The sequence below is a fragment of the Rattus norvegicus genome, chromosome 1 (assembly GCF_036323735.1).
Source record: "Rattus norvegicus strain BN/NHsdMcwi chromosome 1, GRCr8, whole genome shotgun sequence".
Classification (NCBI taxonomy): Eukaryota; Metazoa; Chordata; class Mammalia; order Rodentia; family Muridae; genus Rattus; species Rattus norvegicus.
This window is the reverse complement of record NC_086019.1, coordinates 210,037,289-210,053,734: the sequence shown is the minus strand read 5'-3', so window position 1 is coordinate 210,053,734 and position 16,446 is coordinate 210,037,289. Positions and strand designations below refer to the sequence as shown.

Here is a 16,446-nt window from a genome sequence, read left to right as displayed (position 1 = left end):
AGATCAGCCTCCTGTCTTCCCACTCTCTAACTCTGAGGGGATTCTTGAAGGGGGGGATAAACGCACCCTGAGCATTCAGAGGGGGTAGCCATAGGTGACTTGCTATGTGCATGGATGGGTCAGATCTGAGGCCTCCTGTCACTCTGTTCTATACCCCAGGCTGTCCCTGAACTCTCAGTTCCTGCCTCAGTTTCCTAAGTAATGCTAGGATTAGAGGTGTGCACCTCAGGCCTGTCTTCCTGAATCACACTCAAGGACTCAGGATCTGTGGGCAGGGTTGGCAGCCTGGAAGTATTTGTAGCATGGGCTGGGATGATACTGAGGAGGCCACCATCAAAGAGGTTCTAAGGAGGTTCCTCAGACAGCTCCAAAGTAAGGCTAGAACTTGCTCACAGAGTTGCTTAGAACAGAGAGAATGTCAGAAACACACACAGACACATCAAGGTTTAAGACCACTGCTTCCACCAAAGGTGAGTGAATGGAATAAACATATGCCTTTCAAATGAGCGAAATCCATCTATGTGAAGTTAAGCTAAAGGCTGACACCTGAAAGATGGGCTCCCTCCAAAAAGAAAATTATTCTATGTCTAGAAAAAATAGTGCCCAATATACTCACTGTCTCAGGGCTAGAGAACTTGGAAGAAATATGGAAGTGGATAAAATTCTCTCCCACTATAATGTAGGAGACACCATAGCCGTCATCGGCAACCTGCAGAGAGAGAGAGGGCAATTGTATCACTAGGAAATGAGATCACATGGACAGGGACTTCCTGTCTGGGTGCTGAAGAGGCTGAAGCAGGAGGATGGTGATGACCAGCCTGTACAGTGAGGAGGTTTGAGGCCAGCCTGAGGACAATGGGATAGGCTTGAAGTTAGTGGGTGGCCTGGCTACACTTACCGGCCCAAAGCCCCCTCCACAGGACACATAGTCAGGGTTTTTCTCAAAGTCAAAGAGCTCCACCTGCTGCTGAGGAGTCTGGCTCGTAGACAACCTCCATGGCTCAGACAATACCTGTGACAAAGCAAAAAATGTCCAAATGACACTTTCCCACCTGCTTCTCCTAGTGAGCACCACCTGTCAACCTGACACAGTTGACAATCACCTGGGGGGAAACCATAAGACGTCCTCAACTGAGGAACTGATCAGGTATCACACTGGTTTGTGGACATTGCACTGGCTGGTTTTATGTGTCAACTTGACACAAGCTAGAGTCATCACAGAGGAAGCAGCCTCAGTTGAGGAAATGCCTCTGTGAGATCCAAATGTAAGGCGTTTTCTCAATTATCGATCAATGTGGGGAGGCCCAGCCCATTTTGATGGGACCATCCCTGGGCTGGTGGTCCTGAGTTCTATAAGAAAGGCTGAGCAAGCCGGGGGAAGCAAGTCAGTAAGCAGCGCTCCTCCGTGGCCTCTGCATCAGGTCCCGTTTCCCAGATCCAGCTCTGTGTGAGTTCCTATCCTGACTTCCTCCAGTAAGGACTATGATATGAACACGGGAGCTGAATAAACGCTTCCTGCCCCCCAGGTCGCAGCAATAGAAACCCCCATCAAGACAGAATCGTCTTGATGCAGAAGGTTCAGCTCAGTGTAGGTGGTTCCAGTCCCTGGACGGGTGTCCATCCAGGTGGAGAAGGCTAGAGAGATGGCTCAGTGGGTAAGAGCACTTGTTGCTCTTGCAGAGGACCAGGTTTGATTATTAGCACCCACATGGTAGAAGTATAACTCCAGTCCCTAGACATCCCCTTAGGCACTGCACACACACAATACACATACCTATACGTGAAGGCAAAACACACATGTAAAAATATTTTTTTAAAGAATGTTAACCAAATGCACAAGTCCTCGAGAAGCCTTCCTCTATGGTTTCTGACTCTGTTCCTGCTTAAGTTCCTGCCCTGACCTCCACAGTGATGAACTGTGACCTGGAAGTTTCAGTCAAATAATCCTTTTCCTGCTCAAGAGGCAAGTGGTTGGAGTGTTTTATACAGCAGCAGAAACCAATATAGACCACTCTCCTCTTTGCCTGAGGACCCCCTAATGGAGGCAAGGAAAGACCTGCGTGGCCAAAGACTATTTCTTCAAGGCCCTGAGGGCTGCACTAAGGTTTAAGTGTGTGAGCTCCTCCCCTTGACCAAACTGCTTCTCACAGGGAAGGTAGAGGACGGTGTGTGGTGTGGGGTCTAGGATAGCCTCTATAAACCCACTCTGGATTCTCGAGGCATTTTCAAGCTCATATGCAGCCACTGTTAAGAGACGGTACGCTGATACATGCCTGTAGGTCCAGAATTCAGGAGGCTGAAGCAGGAGGATTGCTATTTAAGGCTAGTCTAGGTTGCAGAGTAAGATCTTGTCTCAACAACACAGAAAAGCTGAACACAAGCAGTCCTAGCACCTACCTCCTTCAGGAAAGGTGAGTCGACTGCAAGATACTTGGACACCACATAGAGGCAGAAGAGATGGCGGTCGATGCCGGCGCCCGTCATGGCGAGGCGGTACAGGTGCTGGTGCTTCTCACAAGCTATCTTGAACAGCTTGAGCCTCTGCTCTGCCTAAGGGTCAACAGGAGAAGGACATGCTTTGCACGGTTCAGGTTGTGTGCTGGGCCACTTTCTCTTCAGTGGTCTGCAAAAGGCTGTGGGATGTGCCAAGGTGCTGTGACCAAGATATTTTGACAGAGCCTCACCAGCCCATTAGCTCTTTCCAGATTCTTGCCTCAGAAGGGCTGCTGGGGTGGGCAGCTTAATGGAGAGGCACCCAGTGTGGGGGTGTCTGCTGTGTACACAGTAAGATAGCCAAATGTGGACCACTCAAACTTAAGAGTCCTTGTCAAACCTGGAGCTCTGTCCTAGCTCTGACCCTAAGTTTATTTTGTTGCAGGGATGAACACTAACCCTCCTTGGCTACTCTGCTAAAATGGTTCTGTGAGGGCTTCAATATAACCCAAGTGGGAGGTTTCAGGGGATCGAAGATGTGTTTGCTGCACAAAAGCATCAGGGTCCTCAGGGCTTAAGGAGCAGCCCGTCTGGCCTAGGTGCAAGCTCTAGATTCAGTGAGAGCCCTCGTCTCAGAAGACGAGGTGGAGAACAGTGGAAGAAGACAACACTTCTGGCCTCTACCACACTCATATATACATGGACATATCATACACATACACACATGTTCATACCACAAACACAGACACACACAGGCTGCTTTGGGATCTTTGGGACATTACAACACCATCTGAGAAGTGTGCCCTTTACATGGAGGTATGTCAAGGCACTGGCCCTCCTGTGACAGACCCAACTTCCTAGGAGCCTCCTCAAAGTTCTAGTGACAGGTGTAACCGCTTGCCATTTTTCTAGAGTAAAAAAAAATGCAGCCTGTCATCTGCTGGTGGTAAGCACCTGTCTCACTTGGGGACCTGGGCACAGCGGATTGTGGCCATGTGCCAGCTAGGACCAGCAAGGCATTGGATTCATCTGAGTTGAGTTTCACAGGCCACTGCAGGGCTCCTAAGAGGCAGAGTACTCTGTAGTACTCTGCAGTAGTCTCTGTAGTACTCTGCAGTAGTCTCTGTAGTACTCTGCAGTAGTCTCTGTAGTACTCTGCAGTAGTCTCTGTAGTACTCTGCAGTAGTCTGGTAGACTGGTACACCAGGCTCTGCAGACCCCAGGGCCACAGTCCATACACCACAGTGATGGGTGTCCCTGTGCCATGTCCAGTCGCATGTGAAGGTTCTCAATGCATATAATCTCATTCCCAAAGCTCAGGGAACAATACTCCCTTTGTATGTGTCCCCACAGAACCTCTTAAATGCTTTCTGTTCCTTCGCAAAAGGGCGGGCATAAGGAGCTGGGGGAAGGGGATCCATAGGTAGGGTGGGGGTAGAAGAGCAGGGGGAGGATATGAGAGGAGGGGTAGAGGGAGGAAGGGGCTGGAGGGGCTAGAGGGCTTCATGGTCAGCTTCTAGGGCAGTGGCTCTCAACCTTCCTCCTGCTGTCTCCCTTTACAGTTCCTCATAACTAATAAAATTATTTCATTGCTACCTCATAACTGTAATCTTGCTACTTTATGAATCACAATGTAAATATCTGATTGCAGGATACTGATATGTGACCCCAGTGGGGTCACGACCCACAGGTTGAGAACCACTGTTCTCAAGTCTTCCAGGAAAGCATGCACCATGCTGTGTTCTGCCACCCCGGTCTTACCGTTGACTTGGGGTCCATCATGGCCTGCACAAAGTTGCAGGACTCCATAGTGCAGGAGCGTACAGTCTCTGTCCTCCCTTCTCGGAAGAGCCGGGTCATGGAGGCCTCATATGTGAGGCAGAACTTGCCCATGTCCTGGGAAGGAAGGAAAACTAGTTTAGGACTAACAGGTGGGAGTGGCCTAAGTCTGAGGGAGAAGTGACCTGGAATGGATCTGAGAGGAGGCAGCAGTCTTCCTCCCCTACTCAGTGTGTGTGTGTGTGTGTGTGTGTGTGTGTGTGTGTGTGTGTGTGTGTGTGTTGCCTGCACGTACATCTGCCCAACAAGGACAAGCCTGGTGTCCAGAGGCCAGAAGAGGGCACTGGATCCCTGAAGTCTGGAGTTACAAATGGTTGTGAGCTGCCACTCAAATTGAACCCGGGACCTCTGGAAGTGCAGACAGTGCTCTCAACTGCTAAGTCATCTCTCTAGCACCCTGGAGTCTCTTTGCATGGTTACTGGTCCAAGACACAATTCATACTGTCTCCCAGAAAGCCCTCCAGCTGATGTGAATTTACTTAGGAGGAAGGACAAGGCATACAGCAAGGTCATGGCCATGAGAAGGTCGCTGAGACATGGGAGGGACAGGGCAGGAGGGCAGGTTTGGGGAATGAGGGGGAGTTGAGTCAGTATGGCTTATGGAGGAGACAGAGGGGGGGAGGGGGGAAGCTGGCAGATGCAGACAAAAGTCCCCAAGGGGAAAGCCTATTGGCTGAAGGGCCACCTGCGGAAGGCAGGATGGGAGGTACCACAGGTGGAAGCCAAGGTGCTCCTGAGCTTGAAGCAAAGGGGTCTGCAGATAGGGCTGCCTTTCTGGAAGCAGAATAGAAGCCAATGATGAGCTTCGGGGAGAGATAAGTTAGGGGCTGCTGGCTGGAGTGTGGTTAGGGCTGGGACAAGGGAACAGCAGGGGAGTGGTCAGGAGGGCATGACTAGGGAGGAGAGGAAGCTGAGGTGAGGAGCGATTACAGAGGCTTTGGGAGCTGTGCCAGAGAGGACAAGAAGAGTAACAGGGTTGGGGTAGGGTGGAGCCGGGAGAGCTTATGGGGAGGCAAGGGTGGACACATAAGGTGGCACCTGAAGCTGACCCCCTGGGATGTCACAGAGGACAGTGGGAGGGGTACTAACAGCCCAGGGGAGCCGGTGTCCCCCTCCCACTGCACTGTACATCTAGATCTGGTGCCACAATGACTTCTGCATTGTCAGCAACTGAATGCCTCTGTCTGGGGTAGACTGTCCCCTCCCAAGAACCAAAGTCCCTTCTATATCCTCACACAGTCACACACTGCTTCTGCCACCTTTAGCAGTGCTCAGAGAAAGAAGATTGAAATGCACACAGTCCTGGGTGGATACAGAAATCTGATTCAGTCTAGAGCAACAAGGAGCTGACAGCTTCTGCTTTAAAGAAAGGGATGTCAAAGGTCAGACACACTAAGCAATTTGTCCTAAGGGCTTATTATAGGGTTGTTTTACAAGATTTACATTTTTAAATTTTGTGTGCGTGTTTGCCTCTGTGCATATTTGTAACTATGTGAATGTAGGAGTTCACAGAAGCTAGAAGAGTGACATCAGATCCCCTGGAACTGCAGTTACTGGTGGCTATGAGTCATCACGTGAGGGTGCTGAGAACTGACTAGGGTCCTCTGCAGAAGCAGCAAGTGGTCTTTACCATCAAGCCATCTCTCCAGCCCCGATTACACTGTTTAACTGTTCATCTGCTTATGTCCCAAACACTCTCGTCTGTGATAGAAGCTACTGCCTGAGAGGGATGTCCCAAAACCAAGGGTGATCTGCTCTGAAGTGTGACATTTCACACGTTGGGTACCTCAGGGACCCACAGGGCTGGTGTTTGGTGTCAGCTGCCCTCCATGCTGGGCTTTATACTGCCCCTGTGTGGGGCTTCGAAGTGCCCATGGTGAGCCCAGACTCCCTCTTACCTTGTAATGTGCGAGCTGCAGCGCCAGCTGGATGAAGGCATCGGGACTCGTCCGGCACTTCTTGATCAAGCCTTTGCCGAAAGAGTCAAATGGGAAGGAATGCAGGTCCACATCATTTGCCAAAAGACTGGCGCTGCTCAGGGATGCATCTATGACCTCCTGGCACTGCAGGGGAAGAAGACAGCTCTGCTTAGTGGGGAAGCACAGCAGAAGGGAGCAGGACAGAACCAAGTCTGGAAGTGTGCACTTCACAGTCCGCAAAGACACCTGGAAGGCCACAGCACAGTCCCCCTAACTCACCCCAGGAGCAGTGTGGAACCCTTGGGTGACAAATGTCATAGACATATGGCCTGCACGTGCTCTAAGCCCCAACCATAAGTGGCTTTGTCACCTTGGAAGATGCTAAAGTATGTGGGTGATGGGAGGGTACCAGAAAGTACTACTCAATCTATGGGGCCATGGGAAAGCCATCGTCCATGCTGAGGCAGGTGGATTCTCTGTGAGTTCGAGATCAGTCTGGTCTACAGAGCAAGTTCCAGGACAGCTGAGGCTACACAGAGAAACCCTGTCTTGAAACAAACAAACAAACAAACAAACAAACAAACATCATGAAGATGGGAGGGACATACATCAGGGAGGGCCCTAAGGGAGTTGGAGGGAGGAGGATAAAATCAAAACATTGTTTACATGTGTTAAAGTCTCGAAGCATAAATAAAATATGTTTTAAAGGGTTTAAACGTAGGGGTCAGTGGTTGCCAGGGGTCAGGAGGGAGCTGGATGAGCAGGCGGAGGCCACGGGCGTTCATGGCAATGACACTGCTGTCTAGATCAGTGACAGTAGTCATGTGACACTACACAACCGATCCCATCCAGGTAACCCCGTGTGAACCCGGGATGTGCCAGGAGGCCTGACAGATAGACTGCTGGGATGGGGATGCTGAGCGGGCAGGCTGTGTGGTACCCGGGAAATACCTGCATCTTCCTGAAATTCTGCCATGAACCCTGAGGGGCTCTGTCACAGGTGCATCAAAGAGCCAGTGAGCCATGGAGGCCCCGTCAGACCCGCCCCAAGGTCAGGATCTCCATGGAGGAACTATTTCTCCATGCACTGCACAGTGCTCTGGACTTTACCACACAAAAAGTACTTCTCAGGCCCCAGAAACTCCCACTAGGATCGATAGGCTGGAGTAATGGTTCCCCTTCCTCTTTTCCCCAGGGCTCCTACTTGAGTGGACTACATCTCAGAATATTCTGTTGTTGGTTTTTGATACAAGGTCACATCACAGCAGTTCTCCTGCCTCAGCCACAGGGGTTGGGATGACAGAAATGGGCCATTTTTACACAGCCCCAAAATCTCAAAAACAAGGTTTTTCTGTGTAGCCATCATTCTTGTGGAACTAGCTTTGTAGACCAGGCTGGCCTCGAACTCAGAAATCTGCCTGCTTCTGCCTCCTGAGTTGGGATTATAGGAGTGCACTACCATTGCCTGACAGTAATTTAAGTTTTTATCCTTACTTGTAGGGAATTTACAGAAGCCCAACTACTTTTCAGCTGAAATCTCAACAGAGAGCTGTGAATTGAAGCCCCATTTCTCTTGGCAGCCAGACCCCTTCCCTAACTCTGGGCAAACAACTTCCTGTCTGTTTGGTAGAGAGCTTGCCTATCGACAGCTCAGGAACAAGCTCGTCACCCAAGCAAGTGTTGGTCTCTGGATCACCAGACTCACCTCTCCTGGAATGTCCCATTGTAGCCTTGTGGGCTTAGGGATGTTGGGGTTGGTGTCTCCTTTACAGTGTCCATCCTCTGAGTAACCCAGCTGGAAGACGTCGGTGGCCATGACATACTGAGAAAAAGAAGCAGGGACTGAATAGAAACCGTGAGCAAGTACAGTGTCTCCTGCCACGTTCAGCACAGAACACTCCTGGGACCAACGCTGGGAGTAAGGGCAGGGTCTCCACACACCACGCACCTTCCCCAGTGCCCCCCCCCCACACACACACCGCCACACCAGAAGGCAGAGAGTAGGAAGATCCCAGAGAGCTAACTGATAGGTGGTTTCTAGAAACCAGGCCTAGGGAGAATAAAAGTGTGGCTCTGAACCTCTGCTCCTTTCTGTGTCCTTTGTAATAAGACAGAGGCATAGGTGTTTCCCTGAGCCAGAGCTGCTCTAGCAGACTAAGCTGTCTAGAGAAGATGATCAAGGGAGCCTTGAGTAGGACTGATGGAGCATCCACAGTTCTCAGGACACTGCATCATCAGCATGCAGGATGCTACAAGCTGTGTCTGCCCCCACCAGGTTCCCCACTGTGGCTGGTGCTGTGCCTCCAAGATGAGAGCCAGGTCCCCGGCACTCTCTTGGGCAGCTGGGCTCCACTCCTTATCCCATCAGGCGGACAGGAAATGAAAACTGATTCTACTTGTGGCCTTGGCCTAAGGCTAAGTCTCCTTGGCCTTATCTTGATTAGCTACTTTAAAATATTAGCCTGAGGCTGGAGAGCCAACTCAGCTATTCAACGTGCCTGCTGCTATAGCAGAAGTTTTGGGGGGCTGAGGGGTGGGTCCCAGCTGTAACTCCAGCTCCAAGGGATCTACTGCCCCCTTTTGGTTGCTGCATATACTGCATGCATGTGCACGTGTATAAACACAATAAACCTTAATGTCAGGCAGACTTTGTGGATACCTTGTTGATTTCTCTTTCTTCTTTATCTCTCTTTTCAACCTTTTGTTTTTTTTTGTTATATGACCCTGATTGTCCTCAAGCTTCTCAGTAATCCTCCTGTCTCAGCCTCTTGAGTGCTGGAATTATAGGCATGTGCCACCACTATGAGTCCTCTTATGTCTGCCCTTGAGAACTGTGCTGTGTGTGCTGCAAGTTGCCCGGGTCCCAGAGATCCTCATTACCCAACAGCAACTGTGCATGTGCTATCTGAAAAGTCCCTGGGATGTTAATCAAGAGCCTATACTGTTGGGCTTTGCAGAGCTTCCCAGAGATGTGTGTGTGAGCATCAGGGTCTGGCGGCTAATGGAGGTGAGGGATCTGTGCATCTGGGATGAAAGTCTACACTGCTGCCCATCAGTTCAGGGCCTGATAGGGACATAAGCCCTTGCGCTTTGCCCTTTGGAATCAGTGTCTCAATGGAGCACAGTGGTGCCTTAGACCCAGACTGCCTGGTTCTTCCTCTCCAGGCTTTCTCGTGTAGGAAGACTTCCGTGGTTACAGAAGCAGCAGCAGCAGAAGCAGCAGCAGCAGCAGCAGCAGCAGGGACTTTGCCAAGACCCCAAGCAGAGGTCAGAGCACCCGAGGGTTGAGAGGTGAGCCAAGGTGCTGCTAACCTCATGGGAGGGGGTATGCTTTGGAGAAGTAGGGGAGGGAGCAGAGTCGGCTGAGACCTAAAGAAAATATCTCCCCTCCAGAAAGAGGGCAGAGCTCATGCACAAGCAAGAAGACACAATCCGCACTCTGCAGTTGATTCTGCACCACAGGAAAAGAAATCGCTGACATCGCTGGCACAGCACTGCAAGGAGAAACCAAGTGCAAAGTCTTGGCTGGGATGGCAGAGCAAACCCAAAACCAGCCGCACTCTGGAGGCCGAGGCAGGAGCATTGCCATGAACTGGAGTTTGGCTTGGGCTAAACAGTGAGACCCTGGAGAGAGGAAGGAAGAGAGGGAAAGAGCATCCTAGCCTGAAATCCAAAATCTTCCAAAATTTAAACTTTGTTGAGAGTTACGGCAGTATTTAACAAATTTCAGATTTCTGAAATATAGCTATTTGACTGAGAAGTCCACAAAGACGCCGGATTTGCACTCCATGCTCTCCCTTTCTTTCTCTTTGTCTCTCTCTGTTTTAAAAGGGTTTTGTTTTACAGTCCAAGCTGGCCTCAAGTTCCTGATCCTCTTGCCTCAGCTTCCCAGGCACTAGTGTGACAGTCATGTGTCACCGCACCCAACCCTGTGATTTTGAAAGCTGGGTTAGGAGAATGGGAGACAGAGATCTGGTGGTCTTTAAGTAACTGGTCATTTTAGTGACTGAAATATTTTCAGTAAGATATGTTGCCTTAAATTTTTTGATTTAACTGTTATGTGTGTGGATGCACGCATGGGGTGTTGCCCCTCTGCCTTTACGTGGGTGACAAGGTGGAACTCAGATCATGGGACTTTCACAATAAGTACTTTACCCCATTAGCATCTCTCTGGCTCCAAGACACTACCATTTTGTAAGCCCAAATTTTAAGCCAGGCCTGGTGGTACGTATCTATAATCTCTGATACTCAAGACATTGAGGCAGGAGGATTCCAGGTCTGAGGCCATTCTGGGCAACAGAGTGAGTTCGAGTCTAGCATGTTTAATTTAGTGAGAGCAGTACAGCCTTGGTGTGGAGCACCTGTCTGGCATGTGTGAGGCCCTGGGTTCGGTTCCGGGCACCTCACACTCAAACGCACACATTTAGAGTTTAGTATGTTCTTTTCTGTTTGCCCTCAAACTAGGGTGAGTGGGAACACCAGGAAATCTGGCAGGAAGCTAATCATTTCGGAACTAACAAAGCTGTGTGAGCTGTGAGCTACTATGTGACTTCAGTTGCATAAACAGACACCACATATGCCAGTACTCAAGGAACCTAAGTTACAAGAAACCAAGACTCAGATGTCTGTAACTTCCCGTGTGGCACCAACACCAACGAAAGCCTTGGTGCTGTGCTTTAAAGTGAGCAGCCTCTTACCAGCTCTTTTGTTCACTTATTTTTGGTTTTCGAGACAGATAGTCTCTATGCTGTCCTGGCTGTCCTGAAACTCACTCTGTAAACCAGGCTGGCCTTGGACTCACAGAGATCCTCCTGCCTCTGCCTCCTGAGTGCTGGGATGAAAGGTGTGAGGCACCACTGCCTGCCCAGGTTACTGCGTGCATGTTTTAACATTTGGTCCTCAAGTATAGTAGTGCTATGTTTTGTAAGATTTATTTATTCATGTTATATGAGTACACTGTCACTGTCTTCAGACAACCAGAAGAGGGCTTACAGATGGTTGTGAGCCACCGTGTAGTTGCTGGGAATTGAACCCAGGACCTCTGGAGAGCAGTCAGTGCTCTTAACCACTGACCCATCTCTCCAGCCCCTGGTGGTGCTATCTTGGATGTTATGGACTCTTGGAGGAGTGAGTTACTGGGAGCAGGCCTTGAGGTTTACAGCCAGGGCCCTGCTTCCTGTCTGGTCTCTGCACCCTTGATGCACTGAATAGTAAGCAAGCAGCCCCCACACTCCACTGCCACTGCAGGCCATGCCCTCTCAAAGCTTAAGCTGAAAGAGATCTCTCCTCCCTTCTCCTAGGTATTTGGTTGTGGAGAGAGATTAACTGATACAGAGGATTAGACAAACACTGCGGAGTTCACTGTGGGCCTGGGTTGGGTTTCCCAAAGCACCTTCCCATTCACACAGGCAACAATGGTGTGGCTCACCTCCCACAAATGGCCCACGACGGGCGCGTCCGCCCAGGAGTGCTCTGCATTTATGCCTATCTTGCTGTTTTTGAAGACAACAAAGGTGATGGACTTGTCAAACCACCTACAGGGAGACAACATGATCATGGGCTTCTGGGGTTACATCGACATGGAACCCCAAAAGCTACATGTGTGTTTCTTTCTGCAAGGACTGATCGCTTCTCCCCAACCCTGACAGTTCTCCAGGTTTCTACACCCCAAGAAGGTGATTAAAAGGGACGCAGAGGACACAGAGTCATTCATATCTTTTGTATCAGAGATACAATACAGCATGTGTGTAAGCCCTGGGACCAGAGGAGTGCAGACTACTGTAACACAGAGACCGGTCCCATGCCCTCTCCAGCCGGGCCTCGGAAGCACCTCCTCACTCCCAGGACTGAACCCACTCTGCCCTGTGTGCCACCCTCTGCTGGGAGCCAGGTAGCCCACAGTTAAGAAGGGTGGTGGGGTGAGCAAAGGAACGGATCTCAAAACTACCTGGCCTCGGCTGTGCCTGTTGAGTTTGTGGTGGGGGGAAGAAAGCAGAATGTTACATTTGGATGGTCATTTCTTCTTAGAAGGTGGGGTCAGATTTGAGGAGGCTGCTCCCAAGGACACCAGGAACATCTCCCTATCAACCCTGGAGATTAAAAAAGGGGCTTACCTGTCAAAGCATCTTCCATGCAGCAGGGATTTGGCGTAGCTGTCGATGGATGCCTCAGGATCCTCCTCTCTGTATCCCTGCTCCGATTCGTCCAACGTCACGAAGAACGCTGCCTTTTCCACCGCATCCAGGGACTGCTTATTTTTCCCTCGTGCAAAATAGGTCTGCCGACACTTTGCCCAGGGCACTCTGTGGCAAGGAGCAAACACATCTAAGATCAGTTGCCCCGGGGCGGGCAAATGGCTCAGTAGGCAACAGTGCTTGCTTGTCAGCACGAGAACCTGGATTTTACCCCTACCGCCCACGTAAAGGAACCAGGTATGGTGGTATGAGACAGAATCAGGATCCTCAAGGCTTGTTAGCCAGCCGGGTCACCTAAACACCTAAGCTACTGAGGAACCCTGTCTCCAAAATCAGTGTGGACAGCTAGTGCCTGAGGAACAACACATTCACACAGACACACAGACACACACACTCCCTGCCCTTTTTCACTAACACACACACACACACACACACACACACACACACACACACACACACACACACATACTCTGTTCAGAATGAAATCCAGCCTGTCCCTGCCCCAGACTTCCCCTAGCAGAAGCCACGACAAATGCTGCCTTGGAGCCAGGCCCTGACCTGAGTCCACTGATGTCTTCAGCACCACAGACCCATCTGTCAGATGAGGAAACCTGAGGCACAGAAATCAAGCCACAACTACTCTGGGGCAGGGAAGGAGTGACACGATCTGGCCCCTGATCCCAGACCTGGACTGATCACATGATACTCCCACAATGACCTCCCTGTGCCCACCACGCTGCTGAAATTGGTTTCCCTTCAAAACTGCAGTAGCTTCCTCCCATTGCCCCTGGGTCCCTCACACAGTTCTCAGCGTCCAGGCCCTCTGTGCTGCCTAACCTCCATTGCCCACATCTCTAGCACTTTTCGGTGTCAACGCCCACAAATGCCGCAGGTCCCCAGTGCACCCCAGCTTTCTGGCTTTCCTCCTCAGTCCCAGGCTCCAAACAACACACAGCCTTGTAATCTCCAACTCTATTAAAGCATTTGCCTCTCGGCCTTAGCTCCCGCGGCAGCTTCAGAGCAGCTCAGGGGCTCTGTGGAAGATGGCCTTTTGTGAAATGCTGGCATACCTTTGGCCTCAGAGAGCAAAATGCCCTCCCCACCTTCTCATTCCACCTGCTTCTAGTTGAGTTAGCTCAAAGCAAGGCACAGGGCAGTTCCTCTTTCCCATAGTCTAACCCCACAGTGGAGCTGGCCTTAAAGATCTGCTCGCTTGGTGTGTGTTGCGGGGTGTAGGGGGAGCCAGCTCAGTGGGTAAAGTACGTTCTACATAAGCCTGAGGACCTGTGGCCATTGACCTATTATTCTAGTGCTGAGAAGGCGGGGACAAGAGGGTCCCTAGAGCTCCTTGGTCTGCCAGACTAACCAATCAGTGAGCTCCAGGTTCTGGGAGCGACTTGTCTTCATAATTTAAGGTGGAGAGGACCAGATGGTGACACCCAACATTGACATACGTGCACATACACTACACACACACATACAAAACAAGTCTCCCTGGCTGGGGGCAAGCTCAGTGGTGGAGTGCTTACCTCAGAAAAAGAAATGAAGGAAGAAGTTAGCTGGATGTGGTGGTACAGGACTTTAATCCAAGCTTATAGGAGGTGGAGGAAGGGAGAACCCCAAGATCAGGGCACTGGTTTGAGGCCCTCAAACACATAGGATGTCTGAGCCATTAACAAATATGTCCATAGCCCCATGAAAAAGGCCACACCTTCACATGTGCCCTCCTGTGTTGTCCCACATACACCTGCTGTCCTGTACTGAACTCAGCTGCCCTTGTGCTCCACCATCTAGGAGCAGTCTGATACCATGAAGCAACACTAAACAATGACCTCTGACTGTTCTGGTGCTACCCTGTGAGGAAGAGCTCCTGCAGAGCACTAGGAAGGGTGTGCAAGGCCGCACACACACACACACACACGAGTGCACACACTTGTGCACACACTTGCATGCACGGGCGTGCACATGCACACACGCACCTGTCTGCAGCAGTGAGGGCGGCCAGCTTGGCCTCCCCAGGCTGTGGCTCTGAGGGATCATCCAGGATCTGCTGCATCTGCTGCTCCAGCTCTCGGGGCCTCAGCAGCCTCCCATCGTGGTAGAGCCAGACCTTGAAGTACCGCCCTCTGTGGTACACAACAATGTGCCTGCTGTCCTTGATATGTTGGATGGTGTCTGCGGTGGTGAGGACACAAAGGAGTGACAAGAAGTCAGAAAGCCTTGGGAGCATAGATCTGACTGTTTTGCTTTGTGAGGATCTCATGTAGCCCAGGCTGGTCTTAAACTCCCTATGTAGCCAAGGATGACCTTGAACTCCTGATTCTCCTGCCTCTACCTCCTGAGTTCTAGGAGTACAGTTGTGTGGCCCCCGACTCCATACTGAGTCACTCACTCCCTTTGGCTTAACCAGCCCTTCTAATCTAACGTTTCCTATCTATGAAACAAGGTCGGCACGTGCAGTATTGAATGATCTCTCCCATAAGTCAAAGGCAGAGTTCAGTTCCCAATTCCCACATTAGGTGGTTCACAGCCTCCTGAAACTCCAGCTCCAGGGAATCTGGTGCCTCCTTCTGGCTTCTTTGGGCGCTTCACATGCTCATGTGCACACGCATATGAAGAGGCAACTCATACATAAAAATAAAAAGTAAAAATAAGGGCTGGAGAGATGGCTCAGTGGTTAAGAGCACCGACTGCTCTTCCAGAGGTCCAGAGTTCAATTCCCAGCAACCACACGGTGGCTCACAGTTATCTGTAATGGGATCCCATGCCCTCTTCTGATGTGTCTGAAGACTGCTACAGTGTACTCATAAAAAAAAAAAAAAGTAAAAATAAAAATCTTTAAAAAATGAAATGTTTCGGCAAGGCACAATGGTGTATCCCCTGGGAGGACCAGGAGTTCAAGGCCAGCCTCTACATATCAAGTTAGAAGCTAGCCTGAGCTACATAAGACCCTGTCTCAAAAAGGGGTGTGTGTGGGGGAGAGACTAGGAGATGACTTGTGGGTAACCCTTGCTGTGCAAGCCTGGCGACACGAGTTTGATCCGCACTCATGGCACAAGATCTGACCTGCACATGATTGCTATGGTGTGGCTGTGTCCCTCCTACACACAAACACAATAAAAAAAAAAAAACCATAAAAAGAATTGACAGTAAAAGGCTGGTTGTGGTGGCCCACTCCTTTAATTCCAGCACTGAGGAGGCAGAGGCAGGGGGATCTCAGTGAGTTAGCTTGGTTTAACTAGGGAATTCAGAATAGCCAGGGCTGCATGAAATCCTGTCTCAAAAGAAGCAAACAATCAGAGCCCACAGCAGAGCAGGAGAGGCCTCTGATTGCTAGCATGCGCTGTATGACCTCACTGAGCACACTACATTTTCATGAATTATAATTTGTCGTCTTTGCAACAGGGCTTCATTAAGAAGCTTTCCCGGCCTATAACTCACTATGTGGACATAGTATAGACCAGACTGGGCTCAAACTCCCAGAAATCTACCTGCCTCGGCCTCCTGAATGCTAGGTTTAAAGGCATGGGCCACCACACTCAACGTTACCCAGATTTTAATTAATATTTATGATCATTACTATTGGTGACCACGATGGAGCCAGCGGGATGGTTCAGCTGGTAAAGGTACCTGCTGCCTAGACTGGACCCGCACGGCGGAAGAGAACCAGTGCCCGCAAGAACAAAATAAATAAATTCCACTTATTTATGTATCCCGTGTGAGTTTCTTTTTTTCTTTCTTTCTTTTTTTTTTTTTTTTTTTTTTTGGGAGCTGGGGACCGAACTTGCCTAGCAAGTGCTCTACCACTAAGCTAAATCCCCAATCCCCCCGTGTGAGTTTCTTTCTTTTTTTTTTTTTTTTTTTTTTTGGTTCTATTTTTCGGAGCTGGGGACCGAACCCAGGGCCTTCCGCTTCCTAGTCAAGCGCTCTACCACTGAGCTAAATCCCCAACCCCAAGATGTAGTTTATTTGTTTTTTGTTTTTTTCGGAGCTGAGGACCAAACCCAGGGCCTTGCGCTTGCTAGGCAAGTGCTCTACCACTGAGCTAAGTCCCCAACCCC

At 50.3% G+C, this 16,446-nt stretch overlaps 1 protein-coding gene and 1 long non-coding RNA gene across 5 annotated transcripts in view; one reads left to right on the top strand and one right to left on the bottom strand.

Moving 5' to 3' along the window:
* The window catches only part of Cpt1a (carnitine palmitoyltransferase 1A), a 62,449-nt gene that overhangs the window by 2,595 nt on the left and 43,408 nt on the right, over positions 1-16,446 (bottom strand). For all 4 annotated transcript variants that reach the window (XM_039102321.2, XM_063282351.1, XM_017588837.2 and 1 more), the window contains 9 exons: positions 14,365-14,560; positions 12,305-12,493; positions 11,620-11,725; positions 7,897-8,013; positions 6,171-6,335; positions 4,195-4,329; positions 2,398-2,550; positions 899-1,012; positions 617-709 (listed from right to left, as the gene is read on the bottom strand). In XM_039102321.2, the coding sequence (XP_038958249.1) occupies positions 617-709; positions 899-1,012; positions 2,398-2,550; positions 4,195-4,329; positions 6,171-6,335; positions 7,897-8,013; positions 11,620-11,725; positions 12,305-12,493; positions 14,365-14,560 (1,268 nt within the window). The remainder of the gene's footprint in view (positions 1-616; positions 710-898; positions 1,013-2,397; positions 2,551-4,194; positions 4,330-6,170; positions 6,336-7,896; positions 8,014-11,619; positions 11,726-12,304; positions 12,494-14,364; positions 14,561-16,446) is intronic.
* The window catches only part of LOC134483953 (uncharacterized), a 22,249-nt gene extending 5,803 nt beyond the window's left edge, over positions 1-16,446 (top strand). Inside the window, exon 2 of the long non-coding RNA XR_010061170.1 lies at positions 7,692-16,446. This is a non-coding gene — a long non-coding RNA (uncharacterized LOC134483953). The remainder of the gene's footprint in view (positions 1-7,691) is intronic.